General features: G+C 33.0%; 1 protein-coding gene across 16 annotated transcripts in view; it reads right to left on the reverse strand.

Annotated features, from left to right (window-relative positions):
- ptprub (protein tyrosine phosphatase receptor type Ub) overlaps positions 1-22,011 on the reverse strand; it is a 454,717-nt gene that overhangs the window by 168,332 nt on the left and 264,374 nt on the right. For all 16 annotated transcript variants that reach the window (XM_087285299.1, XM_087285297.1, XM_087285296.1 and 13 more), the window contains 2 exon segments: positions 20,555-20,630; positions 3,747-3,862 (listed from right to left, as the gene is read on the reverse strand). In XM_087285299.1, the coding sequence (XP_087141425.1) occupies positions 3,747-3,862; positions 20,555-20,630 (192 nt within the window).

Consider the following 22,011-nt stretch of genomic DNA (forward strand, 5'->3'; position numbering starts at 1 on the left):
ATTTTAAACACAACTAATTTTCTCTTAAATGAGCACAACAGTTACTAAAGTAGTCAAATGCTTCATTCATTTATTCATTCATTATAGATCGGTGCATTCTTACATTAACACCTCTGTTATCAAACAAAACACAATGAGAGATTCATTTGCTGCTCTTCACTAAATAGCAAATACAATTAAAAGTTAAATAGATTTTATAGCTTTATTTAATTTCTGTTTAGGCCATTGATTTTAATAGGTTAAACCTTTAATTTTATTGTCAATATTTTCTATTGTTTGCTATGTATTCTATCATTTGAAGCTATTTGTTGTCCCATATTTTAACATCCCAACGTTGATAGATATGACATAACATTGCTAATCATTAAATAGCTATAGTCCTATCTGTTAGTTTTACGTCAGCTAATGTTATGGAAGGGCATAGATGTTTTGGAAAATAGTAATATTAATGTAACTACCCCATCATTGCTTCCTTAAGCAAATGTGTAAATATTAGATCTATTCAGCAATAATGTAAATTGCATTGGCATATTTATCTGACATTTTCCCAGCTTGTAGTAGTCGATCAAAACGCTATTTAGTTTCTTATGACTATACACTAGAAGTGGAATTTACTGCGATGTGACGGGGCGCCACCTGAAATCTTGCCTAGGGCGCCAAATTGGTTAGGGCCGGGCCTGCGGCTATTTACATGTGAATAGCACAATATATCTGCGCGTTCTGCGTCTGGTGTGAACACAGCATGACACAACTCCTTTTTAGATTAGCACACCCATGAGTCCACAAAATGGAGCAAATTGATTTGCTATCTAGACAGCATTGAGCAAAACGTGAAAATTAGAGTTGCGTTGGTCTGAAAAAAGTAACACAACATGCCCTACACTCGTTGCACCTTATTGCACCGGGTGTATGATTGGGCCCCATATGTATTTGCCTGTTTGCTAGTTTGTTTAATTCAACTTATTTTTTATATTCATTAATTATGATGGCAAAGCTAAAATGTCATCAGTTATTAAGTTTTCGATGTTAAAATATTAAATATAGTATTAATATTTCCCTGTATACATTACATTTTCTTTGAAGAAAAATATCCAAATAAATCATTATTTAAATTTTAACAACACCTGTATGAGTACAAATATGTACAAACAAACGCAGATTTAAAGGCATTAATCATAAAATCTACATGTCACATGTTTAGTCATTCTGCAATATCTTCAAGGACCACAGCTACAGCTAGAACACCATGACAGAAGCAGGAAGAAGAAAACATCCATATAAAAAAGGAAAAGCCAACATGGAGTCATGTATCTCCTGCTGTGTTCAGGGCAGGAATGAGCACTTCAGAGGGTTCAAAGACATTGATTATGGCACAATCTTGCGTCTGCTGTGACAGTCTGCAACCACAGGCATCTGTCCTTGACCTTGATGTCACATAATCATTCATTTGATTTAATTCCACCTCTGAAGCCACAAACTGCAGCTCTCAGAAAACAGCAGGAAAATGTTCCTTCAGGAGACCTAATAATGCTCTCAGAAATATCACATTACAAGGGAGATGGCGGGAAAGTGGGTAACACTTTATTTGAAGGGGCTCTTCATAAGTTCATTTTGACTGTTACTTGCTCAGTTGTCATTTAATAGGAAGTAAGCAATGTCTATTTCATTTAGCGCATTTATCATGTGTGACCATACACCCAAAGTGCCTCACAATCATGAGAGGGGGGTCTTCCCACTCCACCACCAGTGTGCAGCATCCATTTGGATGATGCGACAGCAGCCACAAGACAATGAAGTCAGTGCGCTCACCACACACCAGCTATAGGTGGAGTGCAGAGGCAGTGATATAGTCAATTCGGAGGAAGGGGATGATTGGGAGGCCCTGATGTGTAAGGACATTTGGCCAGGACACTGGGATTACACCCCTACTCTTTTTTGAGAAGTGCCATGGGATTTTTAATGACCACAGAGAGTCAGTACCTCAGTTTAAAGTCTCATCCAAAAGACGGTGCTCATTGACAGTATAGTGTCCTCTTTACTTTTACTAGGGGAATTGGGACTCACACAGACCACATGTTGAAGGCCCCCTGCTGGCCTCACTGATTTTATTTCTGATCTATATATATATATATATATATATATATATATATATTTTTTTTTTTTTTTTTCATTTTATAATGTTTTTTTTTTAAGTTTTTCCTTTCCTTTAACAGAAGGTCAGAAAATAGACATTTCCAATTGGCTTAAAAATATGAATAGGTGTTTTAAAAAATAGAATCAATCATTCAACAAGAACATTAGGACTTAAAATTGATCAAACTATATTATAACAGTCTCATGAGCAATTCCTTCAAGTATAATGTTAAAAAAAAAGTTTGCCTCAATAGTAGCCAAAGGTTGTCGTTTAAAAAACTAAATGATAGAGAAGGACAAAAATCTGATTTCATAAATGTGGCCTTTCTGATTTCATCTGAGAAACAGTAGGAGTTTTAAGAGAAGAGGTGTTCCTGAAATGTACTGTGCTCTACTTAAGGTGAGACACTGCAGGCAAAAACACAGCTTTTCATGCACCTGTCAATTTTCAGATTTTGGCATTTTGGCGTTTTAATAAAGTGTTCTTTTTTAAAGTCTGATAGAAAGAAAACATTCAAAATACACTTTTAAGAGTTTTTTTAAAAACACATTTAATCAATTTGTGTCTGGGGATTTCAAGCACAATACTTGTTTTTTTCTCCTTCGCTGAGTCAGAAATATCTACTTTAGTAGCACTTACACAGAACAAACAGTTTTATTCGGATCTATATTCTCCTTTTTTATGGAGGGATATGTTTAGGCATAATTTACCTGATTATGCAACATTTTATTCTACAAAACACTGTGAATATTTTGACTCTTTGCTTTTTGACTTTTAGATTTCCAAAACCTCTCATCTCTAATATGAGAAAGAAAGAAAGAAAGAAAGAAAGAAAGAAAGAAAGAAAGAAAGAAAGAAAGAAAGATTTTAAAGCCATCAAATCATCAGATTTTTGGAGAAGGGTATAAACAAAGGTCGGAGCCAGCTCCAAGTGGGTGGAATTTGAGCTCCAAGTGGGCTGTACAACCCTCCTGTAGTTTTCCTTTATATAATGTCTTGTACGTGACACAGAGTCCAAACTATTGTGTTTTATGAATGTCTACACCTACCACAATCCTAAATCCAACCACACAGTAACATGTTGTGTTTTATTAATGTCTACACCTACATCTACCCCAAACCCAACCTCACAGTAACCTGTTGTGTTTTATTAATATCTACAACACCTACACCAACCCTAAACCCAGCCTACTTGCGGTGTAATCCCTCCCACTTGGAGGTCTTTATGCTGCAGTGATCCCTATTTAGATTTTTGGGCTAGAAATGTATACAAATTAGAGCATAATTTATTTAAAAAATGCCTGATTTGCATACTGAAACATTTTAGACAAGATTTTAAAAAGTTTGTAATATAAAGAATGCTTGGAATTGTTAATGTAATCATTCACCTGGAATAGCAAGGTGATTGCTATTAGTTCATTTTTTACCCTAATCACCTGCAGTGTCTCGTTTTAAGAAAGCTACCTTTCTCTTAGGTGCTTTGAGCCCGTTTGATGCTAATTTAGTTGACTTTCATCAAGTCACAATCCCACGGCAATCTCAGCCTCTAGCTAATGAATGCGTTAAAAATGATCTCCACACAAAAATAGAAAAATCTGCCTCAAATACTCACCTCCAAAAGGAACTTCTCAGCTTCAGAGGGACGTCCAGCTGCCACACACTGGAAAGTGGCGTTTTGTCCAGCATTGACCTCCACATCCCCCAGACGAGAGAAATGAGGGGCTTTATCTAGACACAGAAACATAAAAGGGTTCAGAATAACAAAAAACACACAAATTGAGAACAAAGATTTATTTTAACATACTACTACTGAAAAGTTTGAGATCAGAAAGATTTTTTGTTTGTTTGTTTGTTTTTATGATATACAGTGCAGTTTTCAGAAATAGACTTGTAAGACAACACGCATATTTTAAAGAATATTAAATAATTGTCATAAGCTTCTAAATAAAAGCCACAATCTAACACCATTTACAGCATGGAAGAAGAGTGAGAATAAAATTTAAAACTACTCTGACTGTGTTCATCTGACAGAAAACCCTCTTATATAGAGAGGATGGCTTGAGGGTAAGTAAATTACAAAGCAATTTTCATTTCTAGGTCTTAAGTCTTCTGATCCTTGGTCAGCTCTCACTAACATTTGCCACATATTCTACAGTATATGTAATTCTATTACAGACGAAAGCGTTTTATATACTCTAAATACACACCAAAAGCATTAAATCTAATTTACTTACAAACTTTTTGCATATAAACAGTGATGTGACTGTTGTGACTAAGTGTTTACCCCCTAATGTCTTTAATGTTTCAGATCAACAAACAAATTTCACTTAAATAGGACCTGCCAGGCAGTAGACCAAAACATCCCCAAAAGCTAGAAATCATGCTGAAATCCAAAGAAATTTAAACGATAAGAAAAAAAATAATTAATATCTGCCAGTCTGGAAAAGGTTATAAACTCAATTCTAAAGCTTTGGAACTGCAGAAAACCACAGTGAGAGCCATTAGCTACAACTGGCAAAAACATAAAACATGTTATCCATCTGTTAGTTATCTGAATAGCTAACAAAATGAAGACTTTGGAATGGCCTAGTCAAAGCCCTGACCTGAATCCAATTGAGATGATGTGGCATGACCTTTAAAAAAGGGGTTCATGCTTAAAAAAACCTTCAATGTGGACTCCACAAAGATTAATGTGCCACAACTGTAATCAAAAACCCTTGATTGCAGTTGTTGCTGCTAGGGGAGGCCAAACCAGTTATTAGGTTTAGGAGCAAACACTTTTTTTCCACATAGGGGTGTGTTGTTTGGTATTTTGTTTTCTATTATTATTAAAAACCTTAATAAAAAAAAAAAGCATGATACATTTTCTTGTGTTATCTCTAACTGATATTTAAATGTAGCCGATGATCTGAAACATTTAAGTGTGAGAAACCTGCAAAAAAATAAGAAATTATTAAAGGGGCAAACACTTTTTCACACCACTAATAATAATAATTATTATTATTTTTTTTTTAAAATTATTCTTATTATTATTAGTAGTAGTAGTAGTATTATTTGTATTATTTTTATTATTCCTTATTATTGTTATTGTTATTGTTATTATTATTATTATTATTATTATTATTATATTATTATTATTATTAGTTAACTAATGGCTTCATGCGTGATGTAAAAAAAATTACAAAACTTAGACTTCTCTGGCATCTTTTTTTTTCTGATGAAAGCCATGTTGGTTTAAACGTTTTTGGATAAATTGCCTTTAAGAGTAACAGTTGTGTCTTTTTTTTTTTTACATCAAACCAGAACCAACTGAATCCAGTCTGTTAAGCAACGCCCACTTTTTCCAATCCAATCACATCCTGCCCTACATTTCACCATGAGCATATTCTATTTTCATACATCATATGATATTCTGGAAGCATAATGCATTGCGAATGGCATTTCATGTGAACTTCAAATGCAAGAAAGCGATCTCTTAGAAGACAGAAATGCTGATTTGTTCCAGTTTGATTGGCTACATAAACACTGTGAAATTGTCCACATATAGGCTGCCTCCTTGCCTGTATGTGAGACACTTGATAATCCTATGAAATAACTCGAGATAATCTTCCTCCAGCATATGTGCTTCTCGCTACTTTGAGCTTCCTTTAAACTAAATCGATTTTCATAAGGTCTCAGTTCAACTGTAATATGACCTTTTGAATTTAAAAAGTCTATTCATTTGAAGGCATTTGCTTGGTAACTGAATATACAGAATCGGAGATTAGACAACATAAAAAGGAAAAGATAGATACGATAGATAAAGTAAAGGGATATTTTATTGATTCCAAGAGAAAATACAGATGCAGGATTGCTGGAAGATGCAATGTAATGTGCACAAAAATATCCCTGCAAAACAACACAGGTGTGCCACGCTAACCCGTTGAAGTAAGTGTTAACCTGTCGAGTCCCATGAAATAGCTCTAGATGGAAACTGTTTTGTGTTTACTTTTTGATAAATGTTGTAGCACGTCCGCTGATTCTCACCTCTGAATGAGCAAGTTTCAGCTACTTGTACACTTAGGTAGCGTTCAGAAAAAAAAAAACACCTGCGAAGAAACTCGACACAGAGGAACATAAAAACCTACTGCCAGCTGGTGTTTCGGAAGTGTTATTGCAGAGCAACACAAACAGCATGCAGAAGTATAAATGCACAGCTGCTAGGCAGCCACTGTGGGTCACGGTGATAACTCGACGCAGAAGCGGATGCACTTCCAGCCACAACCCAGTATTGGGAAACCCATACATACACACACTCAAACACTACGGACAATTTAGTTTATTTAATTGACCTGTATCGCATGTCTTTGGACTCTAGGAAACTGGACCACCTGGAGGAAACCAGTGCCAACACGGGGAGAACATGCAAACTCCACACAGAAATGCCAACTGCCCCAGTCAGCACTCAAACCAGCGACCTTCTTGCTGTGAGTCGACAGTGCTAACCACTGAGCCACTGTGTCACCCCATTTTTACTTTGTGTCAATGTGAATTTTTCTTGACCACAATAAATAAGTTTGTGGTAGATTCAACTAAATTTTAAAGCTTGAACCAAAGTAAAACTATATTTTGATAAAAGCAAATTTTAGTAATAAGATTTTAGCCAGATTTTAGCCATAAAAAATACAATAAATTACTTTTTTTTTAAAGTATTTTTTACATTTTCTAGATATCTTTTTTTAGTGTATCTGGCTTGCACCTTGAAGTTGTGCATGTATAAATGAAACTTTTCAGTTTTCTTTTTTCACATCAGTTGTTTGAATGTGTGTCAGATGTAAAATAAAAAGAGAAAGAGAGAGAGAAAGAAAGAAAGAAAGAAAAAAGGCCCTCGAGCAATATGAATATCTTCTTGTGCTAGTTAACAGTGTTTAGTCTGTGAGAGCAGAGGACTCCTATGGGAAGCTCAGCCGCGTTGTACGTCTGACAGTTTGATTGTTACTTAAACAGTGAATGGTTTATGTATAATTTAATATTCTGAACTACTGAACTGCTTCTGTTTGTTTGGTGATAAGAGATGAAAGCAAATCCATGCATGTTTTATTAAAAATTAAAACACATGCTTCTAGAAAAAACTAAACCGGATAATGTTATGACATCTATCTTATGTTGCAACTCAACACAGTTAGTTCCTGTCTGTGATTATCTGAGACTTCTGCATCTTTATCACTATAGGTAAATAGCTATACATAACAGTTTGAAAGACACTCAAACTATTTAAAGGTCCCATAAAATTAAAATAAAGTTTTTTAGATGTTAGTTTCAGAATTATTTGTTTTTAGGATCTCTATAAGCTAGTGTGTGCCAAAACAGTGACAACATTTGCATTTAGTTGGTATAAAACTGATATAAACATGTAAAGCTTGTAGTTTGTCACTTCCACCCAAATGGGCCAACAGTTTTATTCACGTCACCTCACACTATAGTTTCTCATAACATCACAACCAATCAAATGCTATCTAGGATCTTACATGCTTCGCCCTCTTCAAGAGGCTTCTTATTTACTTTTCATTTGATGCACTTGAGCTCAACCAATATATTAAAATAGAAAAAAAAAAAACACATTCATTTGGGAACCATGCTTATTTGCTCTTATTTTTACTGCTTCTTTACTAGCGTTTATCAATGCTTTTACTTCATATCTGTTGAAAAATTAAAAAATGTCCTAGGCAATTGTAAATTTTGTATTTAAAAGTTTAGGTCTTATAATGAGCTTATTTATTAGAATTTAAGATAAATATTCCTCAGCGATTTTGATCCATATTGACATGATAGCATTACGCAGTTGCTGCAGATTTGTCAGCTGCACATCCATGATGTGAATCTCCCGTTCCACCACATCCCAAAGGTGCTCTGTTGGATTGAGATATGGGGACTGCGGAGGTCATTTTAGTACAGTGAACTTACTGTCATGTTCAAGAAACCAGTCTGAGATGATTCATGTAAATACATGTAAAAAAGATACATATAAATACATGTATTTACTGTGTACTTATGCTTGATTAAATACATGTATGTAATTACATCTGTAATTAACTTTTGTAACTACATTTGTAAATACACTGTTGATCATCCCTTACACCTTAACCCACCCTTAAACCTACCCATACCACCTAACCTGTCCATAACCCAACTTCTTTCCAAACTCAAAAGCACCACAAGTGTTCTCAATTGCATTATAAACACAGTAAGTACATTGTATTTTTTTTTTGATGCAAGTACATAGTAGTTAAAGAAACTTAATATAAAGTGGGACCAACTAAATTAATAACCTAGATGTCTTTAATGATCTAGTTTCAGCAGAACAGTTTAATGTTTTTGAGCATTGTTTTTACATTTGAATTTTATTTAGCAAATCTCCTCATGACACATTCATATTTAAATATATAATCTTAAGACTTGTTTGGGAATTTTATATCACTTTGTCTTCTATAACCACTGTGAAACATATTTCTGCTAGAGAAGGATGTATATAAAATCAGCGTAAAGCTATGGCCCACACTACACACATCTAAAATCTGTCAATCAAAGCAGATAAACAGGTTATGAGGTCTGATGTAACAGAGAATGCTGTTCTGAACATTCATCCTGAGCTTGTATTATCGTATTTGTCCAACCAGGCGGAGGCCCAAGCCGCATTGTTTGTAGTCCACGGGTGGCCACATGTTCAAAGAGCTTTCCACTGTGATGCTCAATTCATGATTTTATGAGCCAAAATGAATCATGAGGCAAGAAAGTATGAAAAGGCAATGGAAATCTGTTTTATGCTCTAGCTAGAGTACTATATTTGCTTAAAATATGCCCATTTGCGTCATAAAGTTTTTGATTAGCCATATTGCACAACCGTCAAAAAAAATTGCTAGCCCTCCCTGTGAAATTCAGTTATTTTTCAAATATCTCCCAAGTGTTATTTAAGATTTGATTTTTTTTTCTGACACATAATATATTTTAAACACATTATATATATATATATATATATATATATATATATATATATATATATATATATATATATATATATATATATATATATATATATATTTGAACAACTAATTTTGAATAACCCATTTCTTTGGTTATCAAAAATTTGACAAACTAATATTTTTGTAGTTGTTTTAGCAAGATAATATATTTAGCTTAAAATTCAAATTAAGAACTTAACTATGTTGTTGGGATAACTAGGCACTAACAGTGATTTGTTCTGTGATCAATAAAAAAATAAATAAATAAACAATAAATAAATAATAATTGACCATGAAACTTGCTTTAAAAATAAAAAGCATACTTTGCAATATAGGAGATACACGTGTGTGCAAAGTATAACGTTTATAAAAGTAAATTTTTTTTGAGTAATTTAGCAACTGTGATTTAAAAATTCTAAATATATTACCTTAACATTTTAAAGTCAATTTATTTATTTTTCAATTCAGTAAAGTTCACTTTACTTCACTTCACTTCACTTCACTTTATTTCACTTCACTTCACTTCAATATAATTTAAGATTATTTTTTGTATTGCGCTTTTCACATTAATTATTGTTCAAAAACAGCTTCACAAAAGGTCCACATTATTAAATTACATTCAAAATCTGAGAAGTTAAAGTGTTATGTAAAGGGGTGAAAGTATATAAACATAGTTAACCTGTAACTAGTTAAGTGTTACATAGTAACAGCATAAACCTATTTAAGTGTAGTTATGTATTGCTTAGAATGAAACAATGGGGTCATTGCATTTGCAATAGCAACTGTGAGTTAAAAATTCTAAATATATTACCTTAACATTTTAAAAATAATCTTAAATTATATTGAAGTGAAGTGAAATAAAGTGAAGTGAAGTAAAGTGAACTTTACTGAATTGAAAAATAAATAAATTGACTTTAAAATGTTAAGGTAATATATTTAGAATTTTTAACTCACAGTTGCTATTGCAAATCAATTGTTAGTCAGGAAGGTGATCAATAACCCGATGGTCACTCTGTCTGAGCTCCAGCGTTCTTTTGTGGAGAGAGGAAAACCTTACAGAAGGACAACCATCTGTGCAGCAATCCACCAATCAGGTCTGTATGGTAGAGTGGCCAGACTGAAGCCACTCCCCGCTTGGAATTTGGCAAAAGGCATCTAAAGGACTCTCACAGCATAAGAAACAAAATTCTCTGGGCTGATGAGACTAAAATTGAACTCTTTGGAGAAAACCAGGCTCCGCTCATCACCAGGCTAATACCATCCCTACAGTGAAGCATGATGGTGGCAGCATCATGTTGTGAGGATGTTTTTCAGCAGCAGGAACTGGAAAGCAAGTCAGGATAGAGGGAAAGATGAATGCAGCAATGTACAGAGACATCCTGAATGAAAACCTGCTTCAGAATGCTCCTGATCTCAGACTGGGGAGACAGTTCGTCTTCCAGCAGGACAATGACCCAAAGCACACCGCCAAAATATCAATGGAGTGGCTTGACAACAAATCGGTGAATGTCCTTGAGTGGCTCAGCCAGAGCCCAGACCTAAATCCTATGAAATATGTTCGGAGGGATCTGAAAATGGCTGTACACCATTGCTTCCCATCCAACCTGATAGAGCTTGAAAGGTACTGCAAAGAGAAATGGGGGAAAAAATTCCTAAAGACAGGTGTGCCAAGTTTGTGGCATCATATTCAAAAGGAGTTGAGGCTGTAATTGCTACCAAAGGTGCATCAACAAAGTATTGACCAAAGGCTGTGAATACTTATGTACATGTGATTTTTCAGGTTTTTGATTTTTAATAAATTTGCAACAATTTCAAAAAATATTTTTCACATTTTCAATATTGGATATTGTGTGTAGAATGCTGTGGAAATAAACGAATTTAATCTATTTTGGAATAAGGCTGTAAAATAAAAAAATGGGGGAAAAGTGAAGCGCTTTGGATACTTTCTAAATGTGTGATTCATGTTTTTTTTTTTTTTTTTGGAAAATGTATCAATATGAGGTAACCGCAGTAATAATTTTAAATATTATTTAATAATAAGATCCCACTTTACTGTATATTAAGTAGCCTAAGCTATGTACTTGCAATAAAAAATAAATACAATGTACTAACTGTGCTTGTAATGTAATGCAGAACACTTGTGGTGCTCATGAGGTGGGATACAGGACAGGTTTGGTGGTATGAGTAGGTTGAAGGGTGGGTTACAGTGTAAGGGATGGTCAACAGTGTAATTAAATATGTAGTTACAAAAATGAATTACATATGTAATTACATGCATTTATTTAATCAATCATAAGTACAAGGTAAAACAGGTTTTTACACAATAAGTACATTGTAACAAATGATTCATTTCGGTGTAAGTACACATTAGTTAAGGTCACTTAATATAAAGTGGGACTAATAATAATAATTCAAAAAGAATTACTGTGGTAAAAACACACAAGTTGCTGATCAAGTAGAATAAGATTAATTAGAAAAATATTCGGTCATAACTACTTCACAGCATACAGTAACAATTCATCTGCTCCAAACACATCTAGACTGCAAAAAATAATATAGACTGTGAATGAATTACACAGGTTAAACTAAACCTGACTTGCATCTTAAAGTCTTTGAAAAGCCCATATTGCATTTGCCACAACACTACAGTTATGAAAACACCAGAATGCAAAAGCAAAGAAACCACACCCTCTCTTCAATCAGATGAAACTCCTCTCTCTTTCTCATTCTTTGTGCTCTTTCTGCCTGCCTTTCCTATTTGACTTCTCTTGCCAAATGGTGATTTCCGCAGTCTGGCGCGATGCCACTCTCGACAATGTGTGTCCAGGTCCTGATGAGAGTTTTAATTATTTAATGTGCACAGTGGGGCTCAGATGATGCCATCTGCCGCCCGCAGGAAGTGGGAGGGGGGGAAACGAAGGAAGAGGGTGTTCGGAGACGGAGCTTTCAGGACCACAGCATCTGTTGATTTGCTTGTTTGGAATGGCACTTTATTACCATCTAATAGTACTTTGTCAGTTTTCTCTGTTTAAATATGTATAAATATCACTAGAGTTTTATGAAGCCCTAAAAGCTCTAAAGTGTCCCTCAGGGGTCGTGAAAGGGACTGCGGCGTGCATTCTTTCCCTATCGGCTGGTCACTAAAACACATTTCAGCACATCGGTAACAATTACAGCTGATAATTGCGCTGTCGGAGCCCATTGAATTAGCCATTGAAAAGGCTTGCAGCTCTCAAAAAATATACAGGCGAGTTGTTATCGTATGAGGCAGCTTGCTTTGATAAAAGCCAGTGAGATGAGGACGAATTCTCCCAACTGTATCATTTATTTGCACAAGCAGGCTGCATTGTTTTAGCACAGGATTAGATTCGCTAAAATAATGTAGCAAATTATGCCCAAATGTGATCTTAAACTCAATAAATTTGTCATTTCCAAACTTTTTTCTGATGGCTTGAGAAGTAGTGCATTGCTATTTTCAGCACAGGTTTATTGGAAAATGGGGCCTCTGCCTATATTTTTGCAAAATGTAAAATATATTATGTTGGGTACATTTTGTTGCACATTTCAGATGAGAAATCCACTAGAGGGCGATGTTATGTTATTATAGGTGTGTTTTGTTGTACATTTCAGATAAACATCATATGTGTACACATCCACAGGAAGGCATGACTTGTCGTACAGGTCACTTAGCAAACCACTGACGTAAATCCTACTGTAAACCCAACAAAAGGTGTTTTTAAAAGCAAACATAAGACAAAAGTGCCCTGCAACACCATAGTTTTACCTTTATTTTATGTTGCTTTTATCTCTTTTTTTGGAACCATGCTTTAAGGACTCAAACCCATACACTGAAAAAAATAATTTCTGCAAAAATGTTGCAACAGTTTACATGGGTTGAGTTTAAACAAACAAATTAAATCGAGTAATGTTCAACTGAATTTGCTCGTTTAAATTCAGTCCAAACTAATTGTTTACAACAACTTCCAAGCAAAAAAATGAAGTAAAGCAAAGTAAAACACCTTACAAAATGAGTTACCTGACCACACCAGAAAATTTGTCCATGTGGAGATACACAAGAGGAGAGGCAAACGTATTCAATTACAGATTACTGCTTAGTTGTTTTGTGATTAAAATAAACCCTTATTTGTTGATATGCCTGTAAAACCATTAGTGTGAAAAGGAAAAAAAAATAGCTTGAATCATTCTGAGTTGTAGGATTAATTTTACACTCATTATACAACTTATTATATACAGTTGAAGTCAAAATTAATACCCCAGCCTCTTTAACTTTTTTTCTTTTTTAAATACTTCCCAAATGATGTTTAACAGAGCAAGGACATTTTCACAGTATGTCTGATAATATTTTTCTTCTGGAGAAAGTCCCATTTGTAATATTTTGACTAGAATAAAAGCGGTTTTTATTTTTTAACAACTATTTTAAGGTCAAAATTATTAGCCCCTTTAGGCAATTTTTTTTCGACAGTCTACAGAACAACCATCGTTATACAATAACTTGCCTAATTACACAAACCTGCCCAGTTAAGCCAGTTAACCTAGTTAAGCCTTTAAATGTCACTTTCAGCTTTATAGAAGTGTCTTGAAAAATATCTAGTAAAATATTATTTACTGTCATCATGGCAAAAATAAAATAAATCAGTTATTAGAAATGAGTTATTAAAACTATTATGTTTAGAAATGTGTTAAAACTATTTCTCTGTTAAACAGGGAAGGGGAAAAAATAAACAGGGGGGGCTAGTAATTTAGGGGGGCTAATAATTCTGACTTCAACTGTATATTTTGTATTTGCTACATAAAATATATAATTTTACAAAAACGATAGCTTCTGCTTCTTCAAACTACTTGTATAAAATGAGCTGAAACACCACAACTCTTTTTTTTTTTTAGGACAGTCAAACTGTTTCATGTTCAATTCACTCAAATTTGTCAAAATGTACCTAATTGTTTTGTGCTGGGACAACATGAAGGAACTACATCGGTGTATCTACTGCTTAGTGGATATGCAGTTCCCAGCATGTTTTGTGTGGGATTCTATTAGGAAGGGGGAAATGTTTTAAGTTAAGAAAAAAACTTTTTTGACTTGAATCCTCACATAGTTTAAAGATTTAAAAGAGTTTCATGAAAGGTTTTGAGTTTAAGAAGAGTAGCACTCATGCTCTGGGTGATTGCAGCTTCATTAAAAACAATATTGTTAATTAAATCACGTAGTGAGCCACAACTGTGATAATGCCAGTTCTGATATCAGTCTCAGTCAACTGTAGGCATTATTAAAGCAGATGCAGTTCAAACTGCAATAAATAACAGAAAATACAGGTTGTCCAAATGAAGCGATTTACATTTATTTATGATTTTACACAATTGGTTCAAAATTAATTTTGCTGGTGGGTTCTATCTGCCAAAATTGGGTTTGAGTAAAAGTGAAATAATTCAATTCAATTTTGTGAAATAAGTGTGCCTACAAACTGCAGTCAAACATGTGTTTAAGTATGCATTTGCTGTTGTACAAGGCTGTAGCATGTATTTCCAAAAAGCCTGTGTTGGCTATACTTTATTGGGACTGCAGCATCACTCCAGTATAGAGAACTTCCCCTCAAATCATCTGAATCAGCACTTTAAAATGCTGTGTACTAGCATATAACACCCTTGTTCAATATTTATCATCATTTGATAAAATGATGTTGCCAGGATCAATATATGTACACAGGTGCATTTACTACATGCTTCTGAAGTTATTTGCATCAACAAGCAGCTGCTGGTTCTATAAAAAAAATATATAGAGACCCTTTAAATCTATGAAAGCCTATAAGCTTAGTTTTATACCAAGGACGTTTTTGGAAGATGCTATGAAGTTTACATATGATCCTATTAAATGATGACACATGGAATGAATGTGTAAATGCTCAAGATAATGCAGAAACAGCTCTTCTATGAAATTCAAAATTCTATGTTCAAACAACTATAGCAATGGCATTTTAATGACCTCGCCAGTCAACATAATGGTTGTGAAATGCAGAGATTTATGCAAACACATTCATATCTGTATTATCAGATGGTTTTTAACATAAATGTTTTTCCCTTTTTCCAAGTGTTTATTGTGCTATTGAAAGAAAAGCACACAACACCAATTTACATATTATACTCTTAACTGACACATTTGAAACTATGTTAAGTTAAAGAAAATGTTTTGATAAATAATTTGGAATCCAAGATGTTTTTAAATTAAGTAACAGGCCAATCCAGTTTAAGTTGCAAATTAAAGTTCTTATGATAACAATTTACTGTAGAATCTACAGTCATTTACTGGCAGCAGTCCACCAGTATTACATTTACATTAAGAGCCATTATTGCCATTTATGTATACGTATTTACAGCATTGTATATCTTTACTAAAATAGAGTAATTTTCACAATGCAGCTTTAAAATACAGTAACATACACTTAACTGTCTTACAGAAAAATACATTCATTTATTTTCTGTTCAGCTTAGTCCCTTTATTAATCCGGGGTCACCACAGCGGAATGAACCGCCAACTTATCCAGCAAGTTTTTACGCAGCTGATGCCCTTCCAGAAGCAACCCATCTCTGGAAAACATCCACCCACACTCATTCACACTCATTCACACACACACACACACACACACACACACACACACACACACACACACACACACACACACACACACACACACACACACACACACACACACACACACACACTCATACACTACGGACAATTTTAGCCAACCCAATTCACCTGTACAGCATGTCTTTGGACTGTGGGGGAAACCGGAGCACCCGGAGGAAACCCACGTGAACACATGGAGAACATGCAAACTCTACACAGAATCGCCAACTGACCCAGCCGAGGCTCGAACCAGCGACCCAGTGACCTTCTTGCTGTAAGGTGACAGCACTATCTACTGTGCCACTGCGTCGTCCACAGAAAAATATAGTCACTAATAAAAAAATACAAAATACTGACTTTCTAGTGCTGTGCTAGACCAAAATATATAAATAAAAACAAAGACTATAGAATACACAAGGCATGTCACTCGTATTGTTTTGAAAGGAGAAAAGTATAATGGTCAATATGACTAATAAAGCCCCGACTTCTAGTCCAGGAGCCAATCGCCAATCGATATATGGCAAATAAAGCCCGTCTTCTAGTAGAAGAGCCAACCGTTGATCACTATAGACAATATACTGAAAATACTCCGGGTAAGGAGCTTGGACCAAACGTGAGTTTCTGCAGATTTCGTGTGATTCAAACATATAGAAACGATGAGACAGTAGTTGTTTAATTTCATAGTGATTCCTAAAATGAAACAAAATCATAAGCTTGGCAAGCAGTTTTGGAGAATTTAATGTTTCCTCGTTCAAACAGAATGCCAGAGCATACTGCCCAAGAGGCGTTTTAAAGATAGCCACCGAGTGAAATGACTTGTCTTAAAGGTACTTTGATAAAAATAAGAAATTTGTGTATATATAATAGTTTATGATACATACTAAGTTACTAATATACAAATTTTAAAACAACTGGCACCACCTGCTGTAGAGAGGAACTTTCGAGGTGCTACCATGATATCACAATGTGTGATTTAAATGAGCTTTTACAGAACAAATGTTACACTTTTTAAGCAATAAAATGATATCTAATATAAGGTGATTTCTAAAATCAAGATTTCTGCAGGTTTTACCAAATTAAATTTAAAACTAAGACATTTTTATGACTAATATGAACAACATTTTAGACTCAAAGTGCTAAAGGCAAAGGAATTTTTCAAATGGCCCAGATGGGAAAGATTTTTATTTGCCCTATCAAACAAATAATAATATATTTTAATACATTTAATAATACAATAATACATTACTGATAATTAGTTTTTTTTTTTAGATATTTCTTAGCAAAGTATTTTAAATATTGTGTAAAACAAGCAGACTCTATTTATATCCATACACTTTTTTTTCCAACATAAACTTTCTTAAAAAAAAAAAAAATGTTTTCAAAACTATAGCACTAAGCCCAACAATCGGTCCAGATCGGTGTCCTCAGCTGTAAATACATGGAGCACTTTTAAATAAATGTTATTGTAAGCAAAATAATTAAACCATTATAACAAACAGAGTTAAAAACGACCTCCATAAATAAAAAAGATTAAAGTTTTATTGAGATGGATTGTTGGTGATTGTGTGGGTTTTGGCCAGATTGGGTAGCAATACATGAACAATGAATAATTAAGATCTGTTTAAAAAAAAGATTTAAAACGTACAACACTATATTTCAGTAAATGTAAGACTTTTTAAGGCCAAAAAATTTTAGATTTTTGAGCTTTAAGACTGTTCTAGACCCTGCAGACACCCTGTAAAATATGTTTCTAACAACAAGGATTTATAACACCTTTAAAACAACTGTTTATTCAATACTTATTTTAATATATTAAAAAAGTTAGTTATTCCTCTGATACAAAGCTAAAATTCTATCATCATTACTTCAGTTTTCAGCATTACACAGTCCTTCAGAAATACTTTTGATGTGCTGATTTGTCACTATTCTTTCATAAATGATGTTCATACAGCATACATTACACAAATCCTTTAGAAACTTAATGAAAGCCTCTACTGGAACTTTTGATCAAACTAATGTGTCTTTAGTGACATTCAATATATACAATTCTTTGTCATTTATAAACAATTACTAAAGAGAATGACAATGATTTAATGCAACAATAACAAATATTCCTCTACATCCATTAAACTCTTTATCTGACACCAAAAATGCACAATAAATTATCTCATGACAGCCAATTCTACCATTCCTATAACTCATCCAATAGCATTTTAATCAAGCCCTAGTCTTCAGCACTAGCCTCTGCATCTTTAACTTCCAGTCTACAGTCAGCATACAAAATCAAATGACTGACTCTGCTGGATTTAAGATGTTTAAAGGATTTTTACATCACAGTTCTACACACACATACACACTGCACTGGAGGGCCAAACACACCACAACAGCTCCTCCCTGCTCTGATCTGTTTGTTTTCCAGCATGTCCGGCGGCTAGCAGGCCATCACAGTATGTCGGCAACCAGCGGGGATCAGTTTCCTGCTAACTAACGCACTACATACGCAGCATACTGATGTACACAACTCATAGTAAATGTTGAATAGCAGCAACTCTATAGAAATAACTCTAATAGTTCATTTAATCTGCTGGGTCTCATGAAATTAATTAATCGGCTGTTAGCAGTTGGTTGTTGGTTTACAGTACACTGTCCAATTTGACCATATGGAAAAACACATTATTTTTGGGTATGATATTGTTACTATTTATGCTAAATCAATTTTGACAAATACCAAAGAAGGTCCGCACTCAATAATGTACTAAATAAATCCCAGTAGAAAAGAAATACACAAATGTTTCAGCTGCAAGCCTTCGTCAATGCAATGATTCTTTAACTCTTGATGCCATTTTAGGTGTCAGTTGAGTTACACAATTCAATTCTTGATTAAAATTAAAGTCCTATACATAAATGTATTAATTATTAAAAGACTTAATAATAATAATAATAATAATAATAATAATAATAGTAAAATATAATATATAATATATAAAATAAAATATAAAAATATTTTAAAAAATAAAATAAAATAAAATAAAATAAAATAAATAAATAAATAAATAAATAAATAAATAAATAAATAAATAAATAAATAAATAAATAACCAAAACAAAATAAAAATTTTGATGACAGTCAATAATATTTGACTAGATATTTTTCAAAACACTTCTATACAGCTTAAAGTGACATTTAAAGGCTTAACTAGGTTTATTAGGTTAACTACGCAGGCTAGGGTAATTAGGCAAGTTATGAAGTGGCTTGTTCTGTAGACTATCTTATAAAAAAAAAAATAAAAAGGCTTAAAGGGGCTAATCATTTTGTCCCTAAAATGTTTATTTTTTATTTTTTTATTAAAAACTAAAATTAAAATAAGACTTTCTCCGGAAGAAAAAATATAAGACATACTGGGAAAATGTATTTGCTCAGTTAAACCTCGTTTGGAAAAAAAAAAAAAAAAAAAAAAAAAAAAAACAACTTCAAAGGGGGCTAATAATTCTGACTTTAACTGTGTGTGTTTCATAAATATTTATTTAGCAAATATTTATATTTGGCCACTTTATGTACACTTTGAAATGTATTTGAATATTTCTGTATAATTCAATCATCATACAGCACATCGACCAGTCATTCCTATGATAAAAATCTTCGTAAAACTGACCTAAAATTGTAATGAAGTGTGACAGGGTCTACAGAAAGAAAAGGGGAAAAGCCCTGCCGCTCAGAGTTTTCATACAAGACGGAAACTAGATCTTTTCATCATCAAAGAAACAATATAACAGTGTCCCGCTGAGCTAAAAGCCAGAAGCCAGAGTACAGACTGAAACAAGGATGAAAGGTGAATTTGGTGACTTTGATATCCATATTATGTGCTTACAGAAATATCAGGAAGATCTTTATGCATCTGGACTTGCATAGGAAGATATGCTTAAGAAAACTGTACTGTAAATGAGAATAATGTAAATCGCCACTGAAATAGTTTTAACGAAAGTTACAATAAAACAGTGGCTGAATGAACTGGGCTTTTATCAATGGCTAAGCACATGCTGGAAATATAATTATATTGCATTAAACAAATATATTTAATTATATTTACTGTAATTGAATAAACAACACAATTAATCAAACAATCTTTAACCTTTGGCAATCACAATAATATGTATTTATATCAGCCTTTTATAATATGTATTTAAATAATAAGTAATTTACTTTATTGCAAATAAATAGCACATTAATATATTTTTATTTTATTTAAGTCAAGCATCAGTTATGATTATTCACCAGTTATATATATAATATTAGTTACATACTTAAAGCATTCCAATGTACAAACAGATTAAATAATCATATTGATTAACACCAATTGTGAATCATAATAATAATGCAATAAATAAATAAATAAATATACATGAATTAATAAGTTAAATAACTTCTATAAAATATATTCTCTATTAGACATAGTTATGTTACTAAGATATGCAGTACTGGTTTATGCTTATCAAAATTCTTACATATTTATTCATTCATTCATTCATTCATTCATTCATTACTAACTGCTAATCAACGGCTAATTAACTGTTAATAACTGCTATAAAATATATTCTCAATTAGACATTGTTATATTACTAAGATATGCATTATGCTTATCAAAATTCTTACATATTTATTCACACTGGCTCAAAATACACATAGATCACAAATTGACATCAATGAAGAGGCTGATATGAAGCAAAGGTTTGTACATCTGACTCACACGTGCTTTAAAGACATCTAAAGTGTGTTACTCACAACAGGGGTAGTTCAGCAGGAGGATGTCGTCCACTGCAATGTAGCCCTTGCGGTCTACAGTCGCCTCCAGCAGAATCTGAGGACACAAAACAGGAAAACATGACCTATACTGAATATTTTTGGACAATAAAATCCAAGCAGTTTTTGTAATTTTATCAGAAAATCATACACTTAAAGAAACAGTTCACCCAAAGCTGAAAGTTATGTCACCATTCACTGTATTCTTCACTTGATTTACTGATTTACTGTACTCACACCTTCACCTGTTCCTAACCTGTTTGAGTTGAAGACACGGGTTAGAAGCCTGTAACCATTGACTTCCACAGTATTTGTATTTCCAACTATGAAAGTCGGTTTCCAACATTTTTTTGAATATCTTGTTTTGTCTTCAACAGAAAAACTTGATGGACAGTAAATGAGAAGTAAATTTTAATTTAGACTAAACTACCCCATTTTTGAGTGTTTAGATTAATGGAGACTGAGATAATACTTAATTTAAGATACATTTGATAAAATCAAATTTTATTAAAATCATTGTATTTTCATTTTAAATTTTTTATATTATATATTTATATTTTATATTATTATTAAACACAGGTTCAGCAAAAAATAAAAAAATCTGTCATTATTTACTCACCCTCTACTTTTGTTTTTCTTATTTTTAACACATATTTACACAAAAATACAAAATTAAAAATAATAATAATAATAATAATAATAAAAAAAAAAATATATATATATATATATATATATATATATATATATATATATATATATATATATATATATATATATATATATATATATATATATATATATTAAATAATGTAATAAAGCAGTAGCCATGGACTTCCATAGCATTTTTTATATATTTGTATTATGTCTCACTAGTTACGTTTCCATCCACCAACTTTTTGCACATTTTGGATATGTGCATAAAAAAATGCATTATAAAAGATGTGCATAAATTTAGAAAATGCAAATAAAAAACATATGCGCATAACTGAATAGATAAACTTTTTATACAATATAAAAAGATGCACATAGACTATGACAGAAACACTTTTACCGAAAAAATTCCAGTATGCGCATTAAAAGTCATGTGATTTTGTTATAAGACATCATCTGGTGATATATGTGTGAAGGGACAAACCAGCAGGCTGAGCACACTTTAAAGCAGCTAAAATGTTGTTTTGGTCATTCTAAAATGCCTTAAGCATTTTAGTATTTGTGTTATTATATTATTACCTCCAGAATCAAGAAAGTCTGTGCTCTGCGTCTCACGCCTTCAAATGCCACCACATATTCATAAATGAAGAAAAAATTCATGCAGCTTCTCCTACCACAGCAAATTCCATTTTTATTGTTGATAGGTGCCAGTTAATCAGGAAGTGACAATTTTGTTCTCTTTGATTTACTTTGCACATCTTTTATGCAATAATCCAGTTTTGCTTATA

This window comes from Danio rerio, chromosome 16, assembly GCF_052040795.2.
Source record: "Danio rerio strain M-AB ecotype USA chromosome 16, GRCz13ab, whole genome shotgun sequence".
Taxonomy (NCBI): Eukaryota; Metazoa; Chordata; class Actinopteri; order Cypriniformes; family Danionidae; genus Danio; species Danio rerio.